At 37.7% G+C, this 18,953-nt stretch overlaps 1 protein-coding gene across 6 annotated transcripts in view; it reads right to left on the minus strand.

The window, feature by feature from the left end:
- Nucleotides 1-15: 15 nt before the first annotated feature.
- The window catches only part of VEPH1 (ventricular zone expressed PH domain containing 1), a 247,970-nt gene continuing 229,032 nt past the window's right edge, over nt 16-18,953 (minus strand). For 4 of the 6 annotated variants that reach the window (XM_050779843.1, XM_050779847.1, XM_050779842.1 and 1 more), the window contains 2 exons: nt 14,938-15,074; nt 8,489-10,122 (listed from right to left, as the gene is read on the minus strand). In XM_050779843.1, coding sequence (XP_050635800.1) covers nt 9,886-10,122; nt 14,938-15,074 — 374 coding nt within the window. In that variant the 3' untranslated portion in view covers nt 8,489-9,885. Of the gene's footprint in view, nt 5,419-8,488; nt 10,123-14,764; nt 15,075-18,953 lie in introns of those variants that run through there. The other 2 variants (XM_050779846.1, XM_050779845.1) reach the window with 2 other exon arrangements.

An 18,953-nucleotide genomic window follows, 5' to 3' on the forward strand; every position in this document is an offset into this window, starting at 1 on the left:
CTCTCTCTCTTTCTCTCTCTCTCTCTCTCTCTCTCTCTCTCTCTCCCCCCCCCCCTTTCCTTCTTTTCTTCTTTCTCTTGCTATGTTGCCCAGGCTGGAGTGCAGTGGTTATTCACAGGCACAATCATACTGCACTATATCCTTGAAATCCTGGGCTGAAGTGATCTTCCTACCTCAGCCTCCTGAGTAGCTAGGACTACAGGCATGTGCCACCATGCCTGGCTAATAAGTATTTGTTGAATGAATGTTTGAATCAAACTATGTAAAAGGTTGTCTTGGGGAAGAGGGAGCAGACATTATATCTGGCTGCAGGAGAGAGAACCTGGACTGCAGGTTAGAAATGATAGAAAGGCAGAATTTTCCAGAAAATAATTATATGGTATGAATAACCTAATGGGAATTATATTTGAACATTTCTATTTTTTGGAGTTCTGTATGATCAGATGATTATAAATAATTTTTATAATTTTAGTAGTTTTTGGTATTTTCTGCAATAAATGTTTTCATAAACAGAACAAAATTATTTTAAAAAGATGAGAACTGATGATAAAGTAATGAGCTCTCTGTCCCTAGAAGGGTTTGAGCAGCTGGGAATGCAACCTGCCAATGATGACAAACAAGGGACTTCTCCATGGGGCAGGGAGGTTGGGCCTGGCAAGTGCTAAGATTCTTCCAACTCCAATAGCCTGTGATACTGTTAACTGAATGATAAATGCCAAATCTCCTTGCTTACAAGGACTTGGCCTAGTTTATTTAGCTGCCACACATTCTGCTAGTGGCTTCGTTACATTGGAACCTTACTGTGACACTATTGGCTGCCGTGGAATTTGATTTATATTTACCTGAGGGTGGTATAACCTCAGGATTTCAGGAGATGACAGTATTATAGTGATACCAAAAACATGAATATATAGATGAGAGTTGTTTATGTGGAAAATTATACAATATCCCTCCATGAAGAGTTTGGGAGAGTCCTGATGAAAATGTTCTCAAATCAACACATACTGTTAGTATTATGGTTCATTTTCCAAAACAGACATTTCCAAACTGTGGTTTTGGCTAAATTTTAAAAATGGACCTTCTTCTGGTTTTTGTGTTTATGAGCTAGTCTGGCAAACAGAATCATTGTTTCTCTCTCTTAAGAGAAATGGCATTTAGACTATTTCCTCATATAGTGATAGCTCTGAATTAAGAGGGAACAGAACACTCCCAAAGGAAATCTGGTGCATAGAAGTGGATCTCCATTAAGAATAATGGAACACGCATAAAAGTTTCTTCTGATTACATGAAATGCTGGCAGAGAGAGAGAGAGAGAGAGAGAGAGAGAGAGAGAGAGAGGATATAAATAGAATATAAGATAATGAAGTAATAGGATTGATTTCTACAAAGCACATGTGAAAACAATAGTTCTGTTGTCATAATACCTGTGTAATAGTAAATGTGTATATATATATGTGTGTGTTATGGATATTCTACTAATGTTAGTGAAATGGTAGTTAAAAAATAAAACAAGGCAAAAAATAATTATAGAATAATTCACAAAAGGAAAAAGTAGAATTTACTATTATTAGCACCCATTCCCCCTTAATTTCCAGTTTGGTCTCATGGAGCGCTGTTATTCCTAGGCATGAATGAGTCTACCATGTGTTTGAGTACTTTACGTTTTTACATTATTTGAAAATTTTATAACTTTTCTAGATTCTCAGTACCAAAATGAATTCTAATCCTTTTATTGCTTGAAAGACAGAGAAAATGCATTTTTAAATTTGATGTAAGATTTTCAAAGATTTGTCCATAAAGTCACAAATAAGCTATGTAAACACAATGCATCTGATTATCATTTTATAGAAAGTTCCAAGATTTCCAGCCCCCATGCTCTCAGAAAAGTTTTCTTTGAAGTAGACAAATTCAATAGTACTGGGGTGCAGGGGCAAGGGACTTGAGAAGAAAGTTCTTATGGAATGTGCTCTGACAAGGCTGGGGTTCTCATGGCGGGACCCATGAGCTAAGGTTATCGTCAGAGCTGGTTGCCTCTTGTGCTGAGCACATGGCTATAGGGCCTTGCATAACCAGGGAATAGAAGGACATCTATGAGGAGGTGAATCTGTTTCATCAAAACACATTTAACAGAAACCCCCTGCACTTCACTTAGGCAAGTACCTATAAAAATCAAGCCATAAGGGTTGTCTTGCTCTTCTGAAGTTCATGCAGCTCCCTGCCCACTCCACTCACTCTGCTCTGTGCCTCCCTCTGCTCTTCCCTGCTTCTCCAACTTCCAACTTGACTCTAGGCCTTGCCTTTCTATTCCTGTCTTTGGTATGGTTGACTTTGAAGATCTCTTCTGGAAATGCTCCTCCTGCTTGATCTGGAATTCCGCCTCAGACACCATTCTAATTTCACCTCTAGGGTCCCCAATCTGTGATAGTGGGTAAAAGACATATATTTTTATGGTTTTGGGTTTTATATTTACTTCTTTAATCCATCTTGGGTTAATTGTTGTATACGGTGTAAGGAAGGGGTGCAGTTTCAATTTTCTGCATATGGCCAGCCAGTTATCCCAGCACCATTTATTGTATAGGGAATCCTTTGTCCATTGCTTGTTTTTGTCAGGTTAGTTGAAGATCAGATAGTTGTAGGTGTGTGGTCTTATTTCTGGGTTCTCTATTCTGCTCTGTTGGTCTATGTGTCTGTTTTTGTACAACTACCATGATGTTTTGGTTACTGCATCCCTGTAGTATAGTTTGAAGTCAGGTAGCGTGATGCTGCCAGCTTTGTTCTTTTTGCTTAGGACTGCCTTGGCTATTTAACATCTTTTTTGGTTACATATGAATTTTAAAATAGTTTTCTTTAGTTTCAAGAAGAATGTCAGTGGTAGTTTAATAGGAATAGCATTGAATCTATAAATTGCTTTGGGCAGTATGGCCATTTTCATGACATTTATTCTTTGTATCCATGAGCATGGAATGTTTTTCCATTTGTTTGTGTCATTTCTGATTTCTTTGAACACTGGTTTGTAGTTCTCCTTGTAGAGATCTTATACCTTCCTAGCTAGCTGTATTCTTAGGTATTTTATTCTTTTTGTGGCATTTGTGAACGGGAGTTTGTTCCTGATTTGGTTCTTGGCTTGACTGTTGAATGCTAGTAATTTTTGCACATTGATTTTGTATCCTGATACTTTGCTGAAGCTGTTTATCAGCTTAAGAATCTTTTGGGCTGAGACTATGGGCTTTTCTAGGCACTATCATTTAGGACATAGGCACAGGTAAAGATTTCATGATGAAGATGCCAAAAGCAATTGCAACAAAAGCAAAAATTGACAAATGGGATCTAATTATACTGAAGAGCTTCTGCACGGAAGAAGAAACTATCAACAGAGTAAACAGACAACCTACTGAATAGGAGAAAACTTTTGCAAACTGTGTACCCAACAAAGGTCTAATATCCAGCGTCTATAAGGAACTTAAACAAATTTACAAGCAAAAAACAAACAGCCTCATAAAAAAGTGGGTAAAGGACATAAACAGACACTTCTCAAAAGAAGACATACATGTGGCCAACACTCATGAAAAAAAGCTCATCATTGATCATTAGAGAAATGCAAAACAAAACCACAATGAGATACCATCTCACGCCAGTCAGAGTGGCTATCATTAAAAAGTCAAAAAACAACAGATGCTGGTGAGGTTGTGGAGAAAAAGGCACACTTTTACACTGTTGGTGGGAATGTAAATTAGTTCAACCATTGTGGGAGACAGTGCAATGATTCCTCAAAGACCTAGAGGCAGAAATACCATTTGACCTAGCAATCCCATTACTGGGTATATACCCAAAGGAATATAAATCATTCTATTATAAAGATACATGCACATGTATGTTCATTGCAGAACCATTTACAACAGCAAAGTCATGGAATCAATCTAAATGCCCATCAATGATAGACTGGATAAAGAAAATGTGGTTCATGGAATACCATGCAGCCACAAAAAGGAACAAGATCATGTACTTTGCAGGAACAGAAAACCAAATACTGCATGTTCTCTTTTATAAGTGGGAGCTAAATGATAAGAATACATGGACACATAGAGAGGAACAACACACAGTGGGGCCTTTTGGGGAGTCGAGGGTGGAAGGAGGGAGAGGATTAGGAAAAATAGCCAGTGGCTACTAGGCTTAATACCTGGTTGATGAAATAATCTGTACCACAAATCCCCCATGACACAAGTTTACCTATGTAATGAACCTGTACTTGTACCCCTGAACTTAAAATAAAAGTGAAAAAATAAAAAGACACACCACGTACAACTCTGCCTCCATCTCTGCCATCTTGGCCCATTCTTTACCCAGCTTCCCTTTCAGGAAAGGGGACTTGGACAAAGGAGAGCACTAGTAGGGGGAAACAGAGACACCAGAAACATGGCTTGTTTGTGGACATCAGCCATCCTTAGTCCTGTCAAAAGACAGGGTAAGCAACTACAGGCAGAGCTGACCTCATACCTTTGAGGATGGGTGCATTGGGGGCATTTTAACCATTATGTTTTAAAATTTCTTACATTTGCAATATGCTCTACTGTTCACAAAAATATTAACACACAGTTTTGATTACTGTGAAACAAGCCTGTATGGAACTCTTAATACTTCCTTTTACAAACTGCTTTACATTTTCTTCCCCCACACTTAAATATCTCTGAAATTAGTACATGTTTTACAATCGTTATGCACTGGGAATGGCTGTGATGGGGTTTCTGTCATTGCCTATTGATGTGCAAATGCTATCTTAGCTCTTTGTGTTGTCACATCTATTCAGATATGTGGATGGTTGACAGCACATGGGCTAATTGCTGTTTACTATGTCTTAAACAGGTTACAATTTGGTTTGACTTTGAAACAAAAAGTTATCATGTACACAGAAAAGCACAGAAGCAGAGGAGTGGGATGAAATGCGGTATTAGTGAACAAAAGAGCCAACATTGAAGTGACCACAGTTGCATATAGTCTTGCAAAGCAACCGCTGAATGTTTTGCTTAAAAAGGAAGACATCAACATGTAATTATCATCAAGACATGGCATCATAGTTACTTAATGGTACATAGAAACTGGAGTGTCTTTTTCAAGCACTTATTATGTTAAAGGTTCTCTGCTGGTTAAGGTTATAGGTTTTACGCTTTTGCAAGACACGTGTGCCTCACATCAGTTCCACTCTGTGGATAGTATTATCCCCAATCCAGGGATGAAAGATGAATAACTGGCTCAGGTTGGTAATCCAGTTTTGAAAGAGAGAGGGCTTGACTCTTCACGTGCCTAGAGCCTGTGCCCCTTTCCCTACCTTGGTAGACGTCTTCTGAATTTTCCAACCTCTTTGTCTTTCAGGAGCATCTTTGGGAAGGATTTGTTCCAAGGGATCTATACTCTGGTGCTATTCTGAAACAAGATGACAGTTTGGTTTTTTTCTTGGTTTCTCTTCTAAAAATTTAGGTTTTGGGAACTCGAAATCCTTATTAGGGCATTTAAACCATGGTCTTTATTTGTCTGCAATGCACTTTGAATTCAGCTCACATATTCTCTCACCTTATCTCACAATTGTTTCCTAAAGTGGGTAATGCTTCCTTAAACATGTAATCTTTATTTATGTCTGAGAAAAAGTCATCACCACAGACAGGTTTGTGAGTGCCTATGGAAATTAGGTGAGTTGAAGATGACCCAGTAAATGCCCCTTGACATCACCAGCTAAGGATTTTCCAGAAAGCTCAGTATTAGAAAAGTATTGAATATTTGTTTTTACCAAACTCCAGCTTCTCAAGAAATAGCTCAATGAGCTTCTCATACATAAACATTTATATTTCCAATGCTATCTGGGAGGGAAAAAGAATAAAAATTAAAATGAAAACCACTTCAATTTCTATCCATGATTATAATTTTATTTGTACCAACATATTTAAAGGTTTAAGCATGTTTAGGAAAGTGGTTTCTTCTTAGATCAGGATCAGAAATGGCAGCCCTCTTGGGAAAGACCGGTCTGTGGTAAACTCACCAGCAACCAGGGTGGAAGTGCCAGAAATATTCGCGGGAAGCTGATGATTCTGAAATTCCTAGTGTGATTCTGAACCCAGGAGAATTTACTTACATTTGGAATTACTGCATCACGGAATGAAACCAGAAAGTTCATTATTTATACTTCACACATTCACTTTTTTTAAAGATCTGGCTCAAAGGCACTGAGAGTTATGTTCTAGATTAGAGGTATCCAGTTAATTAAATCACAAGGACTTTGTAGCAAGTAGTAAAAATAATTCTTTCTCCACAAATTCAGCTGAGGGGGCCATTCTCTTCTTTTTTAGGCCAAGCATTCAACATAGCCACTGTTTTACCACAAGCTCTCTGCTATGAAGGGTTTAAGCACACTGTTGGCATTCAAATTGTTAATAGCTAATGCAACGTCACCTAATACTTTGTTAGTGTTTGTCTGTTACCAGTTGTTCCTAATTGACTAAAACAGAGTTATTCACTGACTCTTAAGAATGGGGTGGTAGGTTTTAAAAGAATATTTAGAGAATCATTTACAACTATACTCCTTCTCATCCTTTTCCTGCCCAACTTCACAGGAGTTGTCCATCTAATCCAAGGTGAGTCCCCTATCTATACCGTGAATGTATACATCAAAATTAAATTTACCATCTGCTTTACCTCTCAAACTGCTGCTTCTGATTTTTCTATTTCAGTGAATATCACCATCATCATCTACCAAGTTTCCCAAGCAAGCACCTAGGGATCAGTAGAAACTCCTTCCTTTCCATTCCCATACTCCAACTCCATCCAATCCACCAGTGTTCTGTCCATTTTCCTAAACCAGTATTTTTCCTGCCTGTTCATTTATCTCTATTTCCTTTGTTACTACATGAGTCCAGGTCCTCACTACCTTAGAAGAGCCTCCCAAATGGTCTCCCTGCTACAATTTTTGATATTCTTATAATCCATTCTCTACCACTATTAAGATAATCTTTCTAAATGCAAATCTGCTCAAAACTTTTTAATCATGCTTCATCATCTTATTTAAATTTTTTTTCTTTTTTATCTTTATTGCTGCCACACAAATTAATGCCTCATCATGTAAAGGAAAAAGTTTAGACCCTTGGCTTGGAACCAAGTCCTACATCCTGTGGTCCTGCAGGCCTTTTCAGCATCACTCTGAACCATTTTCCATACACCCCTTATGTTTCAACCCTAGGGAAAAACTTACATTTTGCAAATGGACCATGTTCCTTCTCCCTCTTTTGCATTTGCAGCGTGGTTCACTCTACTGACCATTTGCTCCTTGTTTGCCCACAGCAATCCTACTAGTTCTTTGAGACTAGCTCATTTTCTATCACCTCTGGGAAGAAGTGAGGGAGTCCATTCTGAGTTTAAAGTTGCTTACAGTGGTGCCTTCTCTTGTGTTTCCCCAGGACCCTGTGCATACCTTCATCAAGGCACTTGCCACGTAGTACTTACATTTCTGTTACATGTATGTCTCTTTCACTAAACTTTAAACCCCTTGAAGAGAAAAGCTGTGTCTTTTATCTTTGTATCTACAGGCCAAACATGACAACTGTTGCTTAGTAGGTGCTCAGTTAATGGCTGCAAAATAAAGGAGTTTTAATCCTTTCCTATCACTTCTAGAAACTTTACTCAAGCAAAGTAACTTTTTTCCTCTTTCTTTCTGTATTTTTAATTCCTTCATCTTTCCCTTCTTACTCATCTTAAAAAGAGCAAGAAAATACTTGCTCCATCTTAACCCTTTCATCGTAGCCCCATTTTGTTGAAAAAATAGTCCACTTATTGCTTTAAACTCCTAACCTCCCATTGACTCTTCAGCCTACTAAAATGTAATGTTTACTCCCTTACTCCAATGGAATTGTTCTTACCAATGACACCAATTGCTTCCTGATTGTGAAAGTCAGGTTTTATCTTAAGTGATTACTCTTCAGGATTTCAAATTGTTGCCCTGTCTGTTTTTCCTGAAAAATCCATATTAATTTGGCTTTTGTGACATCATTTCCCCTGGTCTACATCATCTCTGAACACTAATCAGCTACACCAGCTGCCTTTACTTAAATGCTGGTGTCTCAAGGAACCCTTATTAATTCTTTTGTGTTGTTATTCTCTCTGGGTAATTTCATCTAATTTTGCATCTTTGGCGACTACCTATATATCCAGTGATCCTGAATTTTGACCTCCAGAACTCTATTTCCAATGTGTAATAAATTCTGTGACTCACAATACCCTCAAACTTTACTTGTTAAAATGGAATTGTTTCCTTTTGCAAACATGGTCTCTTTTATATTTCCTATCCTAGTAAGTTAGCAGGAGGGTCAAGGTGTTGACCATTCATAGTCTTTCTCTAGGTTTCTATACTAGACAACATAATAAATAAATTTCAAGGAAAAAGTAATCCCTTGTATGTAGCCCAACTTAGCTTTTGTATTAGTTATCACTGCATAACAAATCACCACAATTTAGATTTAAAACAGCATACATTTATTATCTGAAAGTTTCTGTGGGTCAGGAGTCCAAGCGTGATTTAGCTGGGTCCTCTGCTTGGAGTTTCACAAAGCTGCAACCAAGGTGTTGGCTGGGGCTGGGCTTTTATCTGAGGTTCAGATGCTTCTTCCAAGATCACATGGTTGTTGACAAAACTCATTTCCTTCCAGCCGTAGAGCTCATGGCAGCTGGCTTATTTAAGGCTAATAGGAGAGAGAGTCTCTGACTTGTTTACCCTCTTTTAAAGGACTAGTCTGATTAAGTCAGGCCCACCCAGGGGGGTCTCTTTGATTAACTCAAAGTCAACTGATTAGAAACCTTATGCATATCTGCAACCTCTCTTCACTTTTGCTATATAATGTAACATAATTATGGGAGAGATGACCCCATCACTTTTGCCATGTTCTGTTGGTTAGAAGCAGGTTACATGTCCCACCAACACTCAGTGGGGGAGAGGATTATACCAAGGCATGGATCATTGAGAATCACTCCGGCATTCTTTCTATCATAGTGTAATTATATATCTATGTAGTGAAAAAATAGATATTTGTAATTTGGAGGTATTAAAAGGTTGAATACAAAGAAAAAATTATAGAACTTTAAAGTCTTAATTTTAATGGAGATGGCACATTATTTTGAAGATAGAGAAAATGGCTTCTATCCTTTTTCTATATTAAACTTAGTGCCTTGGGCAGGATATATGTCCAAGCATCTAAACTGTAGATTATATAAAATGAACTTAAAGAGAATAATTAAATAATTCTGAAAGAGAAGTATTTAATGACATAACTGACTTGAGAACCATTTTACCATGTGTTAGCCTCATTTGTAGTAAGAGAGGATCATGTAATTATATGTCTATAAGTAAGTTATATGGTTTTTCTCAGTGTACATTAGTTCAATGTTTCTAACGGGTTTTTAAAAAAATTTTTCTTTTAATACCTTTGACAGACTGTGATTTTCATCAGAAGTGCTAATCTTTCCTCAAGACGGATAGTTCAGGCATCTTTTCATGCTGTTTTCTCATAGTTTTAAATGACATATCTACAGAGGTTCTTTTATCAGTGACTTTTCCCTTCCTGGCCCCACACTGTCTGAGGGCATACTCTCTAGCTCCTTTTATTTTATTTTATTTTATTTTATTTTATTTTTGTAGGCATCAGATATATTCTGAAGTCAATACTAAAGCTGTTAGAGTATGACATTTACTAAGAATCCTGCCATTTTAGGCCCTTCTTCTTAAAGGACAGGAATTCCGTTGGTATTTAGTAAAAAACAACATGGCTTGGTAAGTTTAGCTCTTTTTCTTGACATTGGCATTGATAATACAATGCCTGTGGTGTGTAGTTGTCGTGGCTGACTTGTAAATCCCTACAGATATGTGGTTACTTCTCTACTTTCCCTCTCTTTGGCTTGGGCAACTGCCACATTGATGCACTGGAGCCATTCTTCTGCATTCTTCTCATCCTTGGCCTTAAAGACATAGGTTTTATTGTCTGTGAAGATTTCGAAAGCCCGGGGGAGAGAGCGGTCCCTGCGTTTCTTGGCCACAGCTTTCACACTCTGCACTTTGCTGAGTTCTATTGGGCAGTCGTCAGGGTCATCTTTCTGAAAGGCATGGGAAGAAAAGAATATGGGCTGGCTGTTACTGTAGGCAAGGATCTCTGGCTACTGGAGAATTTTCTAAGAGGGCCAGAATCCTTTCACTTTTTATAGCTCAAGACCTTTGTTATTTTGGGTGCTAAGGCCTCAGAATCATTAGAATAACTGAAGGAGTGAGCAATCGGGCCTTTATTAGAGTATCATAAGTTGACACAAGATAACTAATTTATAGAATATTATTATAAAGCGGGATTTGGGAAAAATTCAGAGTTCTTTCATTTTCTATTAACGTTATATTAATAGAGCAAGGTGCAATGGTACATTTTGGAGTGCTATTAACTTATAATTTCGGGTAGTTTGGGAGGCATGAAATTGAATTTTCCTTTGTGCTACCTCTGAGAAAGATTTTGCCAAACCTTAATTGAATAGAGAGGTTTCCAGTGTTCCCATAGACCAAACTGTTTTTGAAACTCTCTGCAGCTTTGGAAGCATGCTTCGTCTACAAACAGTAAGGGAAGGAATATTTAATGATATTACATTCACCTTTTATTAAAGCAAAAATTTAAGGATCTCTACAATACCAAGGTCATCGCCTGGGCTAAGACGAATAATTTTAAGGGGTCAGATATTTCTTTGAAGCAATTTCAGGTCTTTAATATGAATACATTTTGTCTACTAAAGAAAGTACCTGTGGTTGAGAAGTTTGCCAATTCTCCTTGCCCACCTCTCCTGTTGCAATCACCCTCCTTTTACTTTGCAATGAAAAAGCAACCTCTTCACTCATCCCATACTTTCTATGATGTTTTGTCCAATGTAAAAAAAAAATCTCAGAAACACCAAATAAAAAAGCAATTCCAACTATTGACATCAGGGAAGTATCCATCAGCCAAGGCAATGCAATCACTCTTCATCTATTTCATTATGAGGTGCATTTTCAATAATATTTCAATTTTTAATGTTTAATAATTATTAAGCTTGGCATTATACTTAGGTATTTTCATGAAGGATATAACTTTTTGAAAAGATAACTGAGTCAGAAAAAATTACACTTGGAGACGGATGGTCACAAGAAATTCAAACAATCAAATTTCAATTTATACATACAGTTTTACTCAGTGAAAAATGAAATGCCATTCAGGATAAAATGCTGTGATAGAGGTAGAACAGAAACATGATTTCAAAACAAAGAAAAAGAGAAACAATGTGGACATTTCTATATAAAAAAGAGTTAATTTATGTATTAAAAAATAGTGTTAGGTGTTAAACTGCTACTGTATTTTAATCCAGTGGTTACATTTAATGGAGAGATGTAATCCTTTTGTTTTAAAATGTCAATATTTACAATTCAACAGAAATTACAGTCCGGGCAAATGTTAAACTTATGTTAAAAGTGTTGCTGCAACTTAAAATGTTGCAAGGTATTACATAGATTGTTCAAAATTCTTTTAGGGTACACAGGATAAAGTTTGAAGACATACACACTAGACAATACTTTGCTAGCCTAATTTGGTTTACAGTAAGTATCTGACAGTAATAAAATTGCCTTTCTTTGAAGCAGTGCATAGAACAGAGATTGATAAGAAAATAAAAAGTTACCATAGTAATTTAAAGATGGATTGTGAATCAACTGAGACAGTAATAGAAAGTCAAAGGACACTATTGCCTAGCTGGTTGGTAGAGATCAAGGTCTTAAAAATGCAAAAGTGAAAGATTAGAGTCTTCCATTAGAGTCTTTCAACCTCAGCTCTCATTTTAAAATGCACATTTCTTTCATTTAAAAGGGGCCCTTTTACAAGGACCTGAAGCTTCAGCAGGACTGTTGACCACTGGTAGGTTATTGTTTCCCTGGAGATTAGAAGTATTTTGCTGTGGCCTTCATGCTATATTAAATTATTTCCCACTATTTGAGCTGCAAGTTTTGTCAAGAGTTATGGAATGTCAGACCATTATTTCCTGATAAACATGTCAAACGAGTTATTATAATAATTATAAAATTGTGTTTTCTTTAAACCTTATTAAAAAGCCATGAATCAGAAAGTATAAAGGTCATTATTTGAGTTCAGAAAAACATTCTTATAGATTGACTCTGCTTTGTCTTAAGGGATCTGGAAAATTACTACATCTCCATTTCTATTCTTGATTTCTTGAATAAAAACAGAAAATTCAGATAGTCATTTTAAATACTTTAAACATGCTTTAGTGTGAACCTATGCTAAAAAAAAGTTTCTTTAAATTTCCAATAGCTGTCTAAATTGAACTGCCCTTTCAAAAAGATGAGCCTCAGAAAAGTCCATCTGTATATGTTATAATACACACAGATGAGGAAAGTAACATGAGTACACAGTAGGTATCACAAAAAAATTTTTTTTCATCCAAAAAGTTAACAGAAGTCTTATTAATTAAAAGAACACTGGTCAGAATTTGCCATAATTCAAATACATGATATTTGATTCCTGTTGATTAAAATGTTCAAGTAAGTCTTTTTTTTTTTTTTTTTTTGAGACGGAGTCTCGCTCTGTCGCCCAGGCTGGAGTGCAGTGGTGCAATCTCGGCTCACTGCAAGCTCGGCCTCCCGGGTTCCCGCCATTCTCCTGCCTCAGTCTCCTGAGTAGCTGGGACTACAGGCACCCGCCACCACGCCCGGCTAATTTTTTGTATTTTTAGTAGAGACGGGGTTTCACCATGTTAGCCAGGATAGTCTTGATCTCCTGACCTTGTGATCCGCCGGCCTCGGCCTCCCAAAGTGCTGGGATTACAGGGATAAGCCACCGTGCCCCGCCTCAAGTAAGTTTTATAATGAGGTCTCTAAAGATATAGTGCATATGGTCCAGAATGAATTATAATTTTTAACTAATTTACCACTTTTCATTAATTAATTCATACAGTTTGGTTTATGTGATGGCTAAATTTATGTGTCAACTTGACGGGGCTAATGGGTACCCAGACAGCTGGGAAAGCATTATTTCTGTATGTGTCTGTGAGGTGTTTCTGGAAGAGGCTAGCATTTGAATTAGTGGACTGAGTGAAGAAGATCCACACTCACCATTGTGGGTGGGCATCATCCAATCTATTGGGGATCTGGATAGAATAAAAAGTTGGAGGAAAGATAAATTTGCTCTTTCTTCTTGAGCTGAGACATGCATTCTCTCTTGCCTGTGGACATCAGAGCTCCTGGTTTTGGGGCCTTCAGATTCTGGGACTTACATCCCTCGCCGCAGCTCACCCCCATATCCAGGTTCTCAGGCCTTTGGCCTTGGACTGGGAGTTATATCATTGACTCCCTTAATTTTCTGGCCTTAGGACACAGACTGAATTACACCACCAGTTTTCCTGGTTCTCCAGCTTGCACACAGCATATCATGGAACTTCTCACTCCCCATAATTTCATGAGCCAATTCCCACAGTAAATCTCTTATATGTCTTTATATATCCTATTGGTTCTGTTTCTATGGAGATCCCTGGTGAGTACAGTTTGCCAGTGGCTCTGTATTTTAAGTATACATGGGAAGCAGTAAACTCATTTAAGAACATGCTTTGGTGAAACACTGCCTGATCTTGACCTCAGTTATATCCTTTCTCACCTTATTAGCTTTGTCCTTGGACAATCCGATCAGGTTCTTTGACTCAGTTTCCTCATCTGTAAAATGGCAATAATAGCAGTGGTGGCCTAATAGGATTATTTTGAGGATTGTTAGAGGCAATCCAAGGTGTTGCATAGTAAGCACTGAAAAAATGCTAGTCATTATGATTATTTTTAAAATACTCAAGAAGTAGGTCAAGATTTGATTCTTCTTGATCCTGAATCAGTAGAGTTTAATGATACATAGAACCAATTTGAAAAGAGGATAACTTTGCATTATTGATTGGAATAGAATGCTACTTCAGAGATTTTCCACTGAAAATTCACAATACAAATAATTACTGAGCATCTTATTCAAATGGAAAATTATATTAAATATTTATTAGTTTGATCACAATTCTACTATATTCATTAACTGAATATTAAATAGATGAAAGACAGTAATATTTTAATCAGAATTAAACTTTGTTGACTATAAAAAGTACCTAAAGTAAATCAGCCTCCATTCTTTCCTCCTTGCCTATGTCCTCCTTTTTTGGACCCCCACTTCCAATTATAAACTATATTTATAAAAAATTAGAGCCAATATCATAAGTCATGAATTTGTGTACATGGTCCACAAGGAAACAAAGGGCACGGTGTCTGAGTCAAGACCTAGTAGTCCCTCTGCAGTTCAACTAAAACAACTAAAGTCAACTAAAACAAGCTTCCATAATAAACTGGAAGGGGGGCCGGCCGCGGTGGCTCAAGCCTGTAATCCCAGCACTTTGGGAGGCCGAGACGGGCGGATCACGAGGTCAGGAGATCGAGACCATCCTGGCTGACACTGTGAAACCCCGTCTCTACTAAAAACTACAAAAAACTAGCCGGGCGAGGTGGCAGGCGCCTGTAGTCCCAGCTACTCGGGAGGCTGAGGCAGGAGAATGGCGTGAACCCGGGAGGCGGAGCTTGCAGTGAGCTGAGATCCGGCCACTGCACTCCAGCCTGGGTGGCAGAGCGAGACTCCGTCTCAAAAAAAAAAAAAAAAAAAAAAAAAAAAAATTAAACTGGAAGGGGACAGTGAACCAACTAACATAGGAATAAACAGACTAGACACAGACATATATGAGAAAACAATGCTGTAAGATGGTGAAATGGAGATGGAAAAAGTATCAGAGTTTAAACTTAAGACAAAATGTCTAGCTATTGGTGGAGATCAAGACCTTAAAAATGCAAGTGTAAAAGATGATGGAGGAACTTACAGACTTTCCTTTTTGAAACAGAAGTTGATTTCCAGCCAGTGTAAAATAGCGTGTTTTCCACCTTTTGATGAACTTCCATCTGACTTGCTTCTCTTTAAGTTTTCCTTCGATGAGAGGCTGGCCATCTTGATTTACAACTGTTGAAGGTAGCAGAATAATCATGCCATGTATTTTCCATTGTTTACTGGGTAAGTGATCAAAAGTCAGAACTGTACAGTGTACCAGAACCCAGTTAGCATATCTGGAAAGTAGGCTAATAAATTATGACTTTGGTTAACCTTTCCTCCTTTGTCCCTAAAAGAATGCACAATTCAGATATGACAATGGAAAACTGTTGAAAGCCCTCATTGACATTTTCAAAAGGAATTGGCTCACACAAAGAGCATCTGGTTAACAGTATTTAAAGTTTTTCTGGATATTTAGCTTTCTGTGCTTAGTTTCTTTGTTTCATGGTGTTCCATTTCTAATGTCGGAATGACCAAATTAATTTGAAATAGTTTGAAATTTTGGCACAAAGTATCTAGTATGCCATAAGCTTCATTTTGATTTTGCCAGTAACTAGGTAATAAAAAACAAATTTCCATGCTTTATGACACATGAACTTCTGGAAATATAGTTTTATAAATAATCATAAACCCAAGTATATTTAGCTATTTGGCAGCAAAAGTCAATGCAGCACTCCAAAAGACATGTTTCCTAAAGCCATAACACTAAGCTGCAAAGGCAAACTTACCCAACTCTTGTACATGCTGTTCTCACTCTCTGGAACACACATACTCTCTTTCCCCTCTCTGTACTCCCATCTTCACCTAGTCAACAACTGATCACTTCACATTTCAACTTGAATGTTGCTTCATTTGGAAAGCCCTCTCCAAATCCAGATGAGGGTGGCTTTCCCCCATAAGTTCTCATGGCACATAGCATGTTCCTTATATAGCAGGGATTATCATTTGTAGATAGATATTAGTGCTTATCTGATTAATATCTTTCTGTCTCATTCAGTTGGAAGCTCCACAAGGGCAGGGTCTTGGCTTTGTTCACTGTTGAATCACCAAGCATCTAACATGGTGCCTGGCAAATAGTAGGAAGTCTATAAATATTTGTTGACTGAATGGACTAATTTTACATTGAAGCAGAGTGTGTATGATTACAAATGATCATAGAATTAGAAGATCTATTGCAATGTCAGAGTTTAGATGCTGAACTGAAGAATTTTATTCCTTTTACAAACAATATAAGATTCACTCTTCAAATTCAGATGAAAGCACCTGATTTCAGCAAGAAGGGGACAATGGAAAGCTCAATCTGTAGTAGGACAATATTTATTTGTATATATTTATCTTCAATTTTCATAGCACCTTGAAAGCAATAAAATTTGTTCCATCACTTTGGAAAAATTCTGGACAGCACCTGTTTGACCATATGAACACAACCTGCCCTTTGTACACTACCATTTCTTTTTTCTAATATAGGTCTAATAATTGCCTCACAGGATTGCTCACCTTTACAGAGCATTTTCAGGATAAAAATAATAAAATATATAGTTTTCTTTTCTTTTCTTTTCTTTTTTTAGAAAGTCTGCTCTGTCACCCAGGCTGGAGTGCAGTGGCAAGATCTCAGCTCACTGCAACCTCTACCTCTCAGGCTCAAGTGATTCCCCTGCCTCAGTCTCCTGAGTAGCTGAGATTGCAGGCAATCGCCACCATGCTCAGCTAAATTTTTGTATTTTCAGTAGAGACGGGGTTTCACCATGTTGGCCAGGCTGGTCTCAAACTCCTGGCCTCAGGTAATCCATCCGCCCCGGCCTCCCAAAGTGCTGGGATTATAGGTGTGAGCCACCATGCCCAGCCGAAATGTAGAGTTTTCATAAGCAAAGTACTATTAAGGCTATTTTTTTTTTGTTGGATAACTATTCAATTGGCTGTTCCATTGTCAACTCCAAATTAAGGCTAAAAACTGGCCAGGCGCGGTGGCTCATTCCTGTAATCCCAGCACTTTGGGAGGCTGAGGTGGGTGGATCCCAGCTATTTGGGAGGTTAGGCAGGAGAATCACTTGAGCCCAGGAGGTGGAGGTTGCAGTGATCTGAGATCACGTCACTGCACTCCAGGCTGGGCAACAGAGTGAGACTCCATCTCAAAAAACAAACAAACAAACACTGAAAATACGTATCAAATCTATTGTAAGATAGTGATAAGGGCTATGATGAAAATAGAATAGGGAGTAAGTGACTTGGGGACTTGCTGTGCATGCATGCATTTCAGTGGTCAGGAAAGAGCTTAGATGTTCAAGGTGACATTTGATCTGAGACCTCAGTGATGAGACCTCCAATCTTTTGAGAAGCTCTAGTGGAGGTTACTAAGGAGCATAGCAGAGGCAAAGGAAAGCAGGAACTCATGAAGTATAAACTTACAATTAATATAAAAAAAAAATTTCAGAGTTCTGCTTTGCTTTGATATAAATTGTCTGACATGGAGCATTCTTAAAGCTAGTAATGCTCTTTGCAAATTTAAATTTTCCATAAACATAGTGGTTTCCTTTGTGCAACCACATCTACAGAGACTTCAGTTAAAGCGCTTAGGGTACTGTGTCTCCCCCAGGGTTACCTGTTCCTTGAGAGCAGGAACAGCCTTAACACAGTGCCTGCTGGGCTAGAGGCTCAGTAAATGTTTATTAACAGTGCACCGTTGAGTCATAAAGGGTGCAGCAGCCTAGCTGGGATGAGGAAAGAAGGTTTCAAGAGGTGATCCAAGAGGGGAAAAAAGGGGAAAAATAAGTAAAAACAAATAACAAAAACAAAATACCAAAGCTGAAATTAATTTAAAAAATTTTAAAACACCCATTTTTCACATTTTCAAGTGAGAGAACATGGTAATCTAATTGTAATGTTCGAGGATTTTTAATATTAACTCAGAAGATTTAGATTTGAATCTTCTAAACTACAATTTTCTAATCAGCAAGAGAAAATAATAATGCCACCCCCTCCCCTTTAAAAAGGGATTCTGGGATGTCAAAAATCAAAAGAAAGAAATTTATGTGAGGATACGAGGTAAATAGCAAAGCACAAGGCACTGCTTCTCCCTCACCCCAGTCCCACTTCTAGGAAAGACTTGACTTTACAGTTTGTGATCACTGCTTTCTTGCCATGATTTTTTCTTTTTTTTTGTCCTAAGACAGGGTGTCACTCTGTCACTCAGGCTGGAGTGCAGTGGTGAGATTTTGGGTTACTGCAACCTTTGCTTCCCAGGCTCAGGTGATCCTCCCACCTCAGCCTCCTGAGTAGCTGGGACCACAGGTGCGCACCACCACACCTGGCTAATTTTTTTTGTACTCTTTGTATAGATAGGGTTTCATCATGTTGCTCAGGCTGGTACCATGGTTTTAATGACAAGATGATTTAATGTAATGCTATTTAATAATGATACATTTTTCCTGTCTCAGTCTTTCATATTTACTCAAAAAACATTTGAAATAATTATGATATCTGAGATGATTTGAAATAATGATTGACTTAGGGAAAATTTAAGTACATAGATCCTTTTGGATTTGACATAGAGGGTTATCTACTTTATTTTTTCTCAAGGCAGATCCAAGTGTTTCACTTGAAGAGTTATGTGTGACCAAAGTTTACAAGGAACACTTGGCAAAATTGTTGGAGTCCTTAAAGACATGGGTGAATGGGATATAATGACTATGATGAGACAGTCAAGACAAAATGATAGGCTTACTAACAACAAAGGATGAAGGACTTCAGAGACAAGCCAGGAAGCAAATACTTTTCACCAGTGAAAATCAGCCCTAGGGGGAAAAATCAATGGAAACGGTTTTAGGAAGGAAATGTTAGCAGAACTTTAAAGTAGCTGAATGTGAGGCCCCAAATTTAGGTATTAGTCAGTTTCAGAGAAGTCAGTAAAAGCGAGGCAATTTGGAGTTGTGAGATTAATTTTAAAAGAATTTCAAGAAACAAAACAAAATTTTTCTAATATCCCATATCTTAAAAAACTTTTATTTTTTTTGC

The sequence above is a fragment of the Macaca thibetana genome, chromosome 2 (assembly GCF_024542745.1).
Source record: "Macaca thibetana thibetana isolate TM-01 chromosome 2, ASM2454274v1, whole genome shotgun sequence".
Lineage (NCBI taxonomy): Eukaryota > Metazoa > Chordata > Mammalia > Primates > Cercopithecidae > Macaca > Macaca thibetana.